Genomic DNA, 6,000 nt, shown 5'->3' on the forward strand with positions numbered 1-6,000 from the left:
CCTTTCGAACAATTGCAAACGTCATGATACTATTAAAATTTTTGTCTTCCTTTTGGACTGAAGAAAAAAATCACAAAGACGAGTTGAGTACACGTTGTATCACAATTTTTTTACATAGCCATGCAAAACGATTACTACACTCATGTTATGACAAGAAGAATCAATATTCCAAGACAAATACAAAGCAGCCTCGGGTACTGACGGTGACAAGAAACGCCACGCATTCACAATGCACGTTGGGGAGCAACAGGGAGGTGGGAAGAGACTCTTCCCGCCTCCCTGGGAGCAACATGGAGTTGGCAGGGAGGTGGGAGGGGTGATCCTGGAGTTTGTGGGAACTTCCCGATACTCGGTGACAACAGGGAGGTGGAAGAGAGACACTCCACCTCCCTGGTGACAACACGATTGTGACGATCTCAAAGCATGGACCCTACCACGCCCAGCAAATCTGCGTGCTACTTCTCAAAAATTTGAAGGAACTTTGTCTCTGATCTGTTGAGTTGTTTTTGCTGAATATCAGGAGCTTTTCATGCCTGACGTTCAGATGGATGGTTGCCAAAAATTTCATAATCTATAAATCTCTCAGTAATTTATTTTAGGCTGTTGATGCTGCCGTAAAAACATTAGAAATTTCATAGGAACTAGTCAGGATAAAGACAAAAAAATCTCCACACAAAACAAATACAAGTATCTTTTATTGTCATTGGTAGTCAAATTTGTGTTATACAGATACATTGTATGATTAAAGCAATAGGTATAGTATTAGCTATTGTATTACACGTAGTAACACTTTCATGGTAAGTTTGACGTTTTAAAAATCGCAGGAGAGTTTTTTTTTTTTTTTTTTTTTTAAAGGAGTGCAACCATTTCTAAACGTGAAGGCATGATAAATGAAAGGAGAAAAAAAAAAGAATCAACGTTTGTAATCCTGGGTCTTCGACTTGAGCTATCTTTAATTAAACATTCCTTCTCTGTTCAACTCCAAGACCCCAGACTGTTCATGACCTCCGAGAATGCGCCAGTACGCGCGGTTTCTTCTGTTGATTGGTATCTCTATCTCTCCACCCCTCCCCATTCCCCACTCTGGCACCTTGGCATCGTGGGATTTTTCATGTTTCTGGGTAAACTTTCATGTGAAGCGTGCCTATCAAGTCACCACTTGACTCACCTGCTGGCAGTGTAATAATGCGAGCAGAAAGTGGTAGACATTTTCTTCTGCTGCAGCTACTTTTACTGCCGAAATACTCGGCTTTGTCACCACACACTACCACCAGTTATTCGGCGAGACACACGTTGTGTATTGGAATATAAATGGACTTTTGCACCTTCCTGAATCGAGTAAGTGTCTGACCGTTGTTGAAATCGTGACATCGCTAACGTTAGACAGTCGGCGTTAGTTTTAGGCTTGCGTATGCGTGATTTCATGGGTTCAATGTTCGATGGAATATGTTGGCTGTGGGGAAAAATGTGGCTTCGAAATTTTTACTTGCCCGATTCCATTGACTGCGCCCATGAGTACAAATTTGACGACCATGACAATACGACATTGCCAGGGGAGTTCTGCTCAACTACAAAATCTTTTCGGTATTTGATATCGCTATTTAAATGCCTTCCGCCGGCAGGAAATTGTCCGTAGTAAATATTACGAACGACAGTTACTTAACCGAGGCATCTCCGAGTCTCGCAATTTCCGAGATTTCTTGCCAGTCCACATGACAAGTCCGCTAACGCAAGATCTAAAAATTAACGCACAGTAACGATCTGTAACGCACAGTAACGATCTGTAACGATCTGTAACGATCATTCACGCACGGTGATCGTTAATTTTGTAACGCAGAAAGATTAACGCAGTACCGATCGGCGCTTGCGTTACACGTAAATTTAACGCAAAGTTTATTTTGGTATATACTGTAACTAGCAGTGTAAATCTGCTTAGCATGGTTGAGCTCTGTTAAGGACATTTTATCAATTCGCGTGAAGGGTCAACATCTGTCAATGTTGTAAAGAAACCATTTATTTGATAACTCCATGATAATGCACAAAAAAAAAACCCTTGAACTATTTCACATTTTGTCATAAGTGTATAATTTCATAAGGGCAGAATACACCTTAGCTGTACACCAGTGGTAGATGTACATCCCTTATTACATTACATGCAACTTTGAGTAAATGAAGAATGGACTTGCAGTGGCATGAAGGAGGGGCCTGGGAGGCCCCCCTTGGTTCTATCATCTACCTAAATAGCTCGGCCTAGTTAGGGTTAAAGAATGCACAGATGTTTTAATTTGAAACAAGTACTGTATTAGTGGATATTTTCGCGTGTGGCCAGTTAAGAAGAGATTCGCATGTTTTTAATTCCACGGAATCAAAACATTAACTACTGGAACATTATGGCAAGCAAATATATTCACATTCTATTATTTTCGTGCTAGCTTCTGGTTGCGCGAAATGCACGAAAATTTCAGCCCCACATCATGGAAAGTTCCACTTTTATAGCACCATGGTAATTGCAGGTGATATCTCATTTGTGTATCTTTTCTCCTCCGCCCCCATACAGTTCAGTTCACAGGACTCTGAGGTGGAAGGGGAGTCCAGCAATGTGGTAAGCTATCAATTCCAAGAATAAGTCCATCGGGAGAGTCTAATTATTGGATTCATTCTTCATGTATGCTTTTTTTCCCCCTTTTTCTGGCTAATTGGTAAAAACAGCAACAATTTCTAAAGATAGCACAATTTGTAGAAAAGCATTATTCGTGCGAAGGCTGATGATGAACACATTGTATGTGGCTCATAAAAGAGAACAAAACTTAGCGACCCAACCAGAATTCTGTCTGTCACCCAAACCCGTTCATGGATGTGATGATATTCCCTGTGGTGCAGAAAAGATAGAGGAACTGTATAACTGTTGCAAGACTCTGCATCTTGGTATTTGTGTGAGTAGCATTGCCTTGTTTCTGTTAATTGTCGTCTGAATATCACAAATAGGTGATAATATCAAAATGACAATGATGGTAATGACAGTAAAGTTCATGATAATAAGGATAATGATACTATTACTACTAGTAATAGTAGTAATAGTAGTGATAATAAAGATGATAATGATAATAAGGAAAATAATGACTGGTATCTCAGTGTACACTCTGTAACAATCCACTGTTTTCACCACTTTTTGGTCCACAGATATCAGATTGTCTTACAAATTGTTTCCAACACGAGGGTGGAGACTCAGAGACGGAGGAGGATAAGGGATATGCTGGTAATAATGATTATTTCATGCTATTCTTACTAATCTTGATATCAGTCAATATCCCTTACATTCTGCCCAGATTTGCCTTTCCTGCAACATGATTTCACACAGTGCAGTGTTTCACATGATACAGTATTTTACCAGACTTTTATGATTCCTGATAAACAGGCATTGCAAAATCTTTTTCAAAAGGAACAGATTTGTGATCTATGGGTTTAAGACTATGTTGTTGTTATTTTTTCTTCTTTTAGATGACATATACCTGCCATATTTTTGAAGCTACATTGTACTTAAATAAGTATATCATTGATTGCATCTTTGCTTGTGCCACTGGGGATTGATTTTGCACTGATTTAAAGAAAATAGGGTCCTGAACACCCAATTTTGGATATTTAGTTTGTATACGTGATTGGTTTGTTGAGTTTTGTTTCAAATTCTAGTAATCATTGAATTTAGTGTGATGAAATTTTTTCGTCTATCTTGTAACACCGCATGTTTTTGTTTTGTTTTTGTTTTTTTTAGTCGTTAGTATGACTGTACACTATGAAAACATTCTATCCCTCTACAGGTCATTTTGTGGTGATATGTGGCCTCGATCGAGAGAAGAAGCATATATTTCACAAGAATCCAGCCAGATCTTGTGGTGAGTTTCTGTTTGCTGTCAGGTGCAATGAATCTCTCCATAAAGAGTTTGGCTCAGAATGACAGTAAAGAACAATCTGCCTTGATGGTTTCCTACAGCTTCCTTAGCTTTCCTTTAGCCTTTTCAATCAGTATCATGTGACTGTAGAAGATAAGTTTTGTCATTTCCAGTTCTTGCAACGAATGTAATCTTGTATGTAATTTCTAGTTTATTGTACGATATCAGAGACATATCAATAGCAGTGAAGGTTCATGCACTGTGTAACTCTTTGTTTGTAACAACATGCAGATTATGTGAATTTGATATCAACGCCGTACTGCATTACATCAAGCTTCATGTCAATCGCAATTCCAAAATAATTCCAGTGATAATGAAATCATTTGTTCAAAATATCTGGCATAGTGGTTGCATATTCATTTTTGTCATGTTGATTTTTCTTCATGTACAATATAATATTCATATTGTCGCTGGGGTGACAAGACCTCGTATCTCAAAAATGTCAATTTTTTTTTTTAGCTTAATGGTCAAATAATTGGTCAAGTGATGTCTTGGCCAAATCCCAACTGTCTTACTAGAACAATGAAGCCACCATGACATGTCAAAGGAAAGGCTTTCCCATTCACTATAGTGCTTTGGCCGCCATGATTTTTTTGCTCTCCTGAACATTTGACATTTTTGAGATACGAGGTTTTGTCACCCCAGCGACGATATGGAGTAAATTGGTGGTTACATATTCATCTTTGTCATGTAGATTTCTTCTTTGTGCAATACATATGAAGGAAATTGGTCAAATCCATGTTTTAACATGCATAATATGTCTTCTTATGTCTTTGGATTAGATACATGCTGTTGCTCATACGACAACTTTGACCTTGCCAGGCGGTCACATGGTACAGATGAGGACATCTTGTTCATCCATAGAGGGCGGTAGAGGAGTTCATGCGGTGACCGGAGGATTTTTGTTCCTGTGACTTGCAGAAGTTTCCCTCTTGCGACGATTTGCTGGATGCTGCGACAGTACACCAGCAGCAAAAATCTTGGGACTCCATCTGCCTGGGGCAAGACATGAATTCATGAACCCGCGGTTTGAGTAGTTACTGTAGTTAACTGCTAAACTCCAGTGCAATACCTCAGCAGTGCAATCCCATAGCCACAGCATCTTTGTACCCAGCATCCAACACTGGTGGAACTGGGAAGGAATCAGTGTGCTGCCTGTTCGTTCACTTGCAAGTGCAACAGCTTTACCCACTTCCAGCACAATTGAATATCCTACTCACACAATGTGTACTTACAAGTTTGTATTTCTAGAATCCCTGGTGACTTGAATGCATTTCCCACTTTGTCGCTTTCTGGTCCCATGATAGATAACACTCTGTTTCATTACTTTATGTTAAGTGATTTTTTCCCCAATAATCCAACGTAAACATGAATGTAGTCTTACATGGAATGTATGACCTGACATTCAGGGTTTCCTTATACATTCTTATATTAGTCCTATATTACTTCCTTACAGTCTCTCAAGCTGGATCAACTTCCAGCTGGATCATCATCATTGCATAACTGGTGCAAATTTTTCAATATTTATTTTCAAACAAATTTGAGGCTTCCTGCAGAAGTTTGTCCAAAAAGCCCTACTTTTGTCAAACATCCCCTCTTTTCTCACTTTCCCACATTTTAAGAGGGGGAAAAAAGAGAAATTTCTCTCTTTCAAACAGAGAAAGGGAAAGGAAGCTCCTCTATATAAAACGTCTTACAAAAAAAAAAAAGTCCAGTTTACCCTATGCCCAGTGGTTTTACAGAGGGCGAAGTCTTCAGCCTGCCAATTTGCAGCATATTTCTGTGGCAGCATATTTCCTTGTACTATATCCTGAACAGTTGCTGGGATAATGATAATTAGATTACGTTGAAGTGCTAACATTAATTTTATGTTCTTCAAAGTGCAATACTACTCCTACTGGCAACACAATGTCAATGGCTTTTGCACACAGAGCTTGTATCAGAATGACAAATTTTATTCTGAAATTCATCATCCTTCAAAGTTTAAGGCTTTACTAAACCTTTACGTTAGCTCCCCCGGAGCTCTTGTTAGAATTGAAAACGATTTAAACTA

The 6,000-nt window shown here is 38.9% G+C and overlaps 1 protein-coding gene across 1 annotated transcript in view; it reads left to right on the forward strand.

Moving 5' to 3' along the window:
* The window catches only part of LOC139721918 (protein GUCD1-like), a 37,579-nt gene extending 32,440 nt beyond the window's left edge, over nt 1–5,139 (forward strand). Inside the window, exons 7-10 of the mRNA XM_071633245.1 lie at nt 2,558–2,602; nt 3,181–3,256; nt 3,816–3,890; nt 4,730–5,139. Of these exons, the coding sequence (XP_071489346.1) occupies nt 2,558–2,602; nt 3,181–3,256; nt 3,816–3,890; nt 4,730–4,821 (288 nt within the window). The 3' untranslated portion in view covers nt 4,822–5,139. The remainder of the gene's footprint in view (nt 1–2,557; nt 2,603–3,180; nt 3,257–3,815; nt 3,891–4,729) is intronic.
* The last annotated feature ends 861 nt before the right edge of the window (nt 5,140–6,000 follow it).

The sequence above is a fragment of the Diadema antillarum genome, unplaced genomic scaffold (genome assembly GCF_040938485.1).
Source record: "Diadema antillarum isolate AM-2024a unplaced genomic scaffold, OU_Dant_1.0 scf00000151, whole genome shotgun sequence".
NCBI lineage: Eukaryota > Metazoa > Echinodermata > Echinoidea > Diadematoida > Diadematidae > Diadema > Diadema antillarum.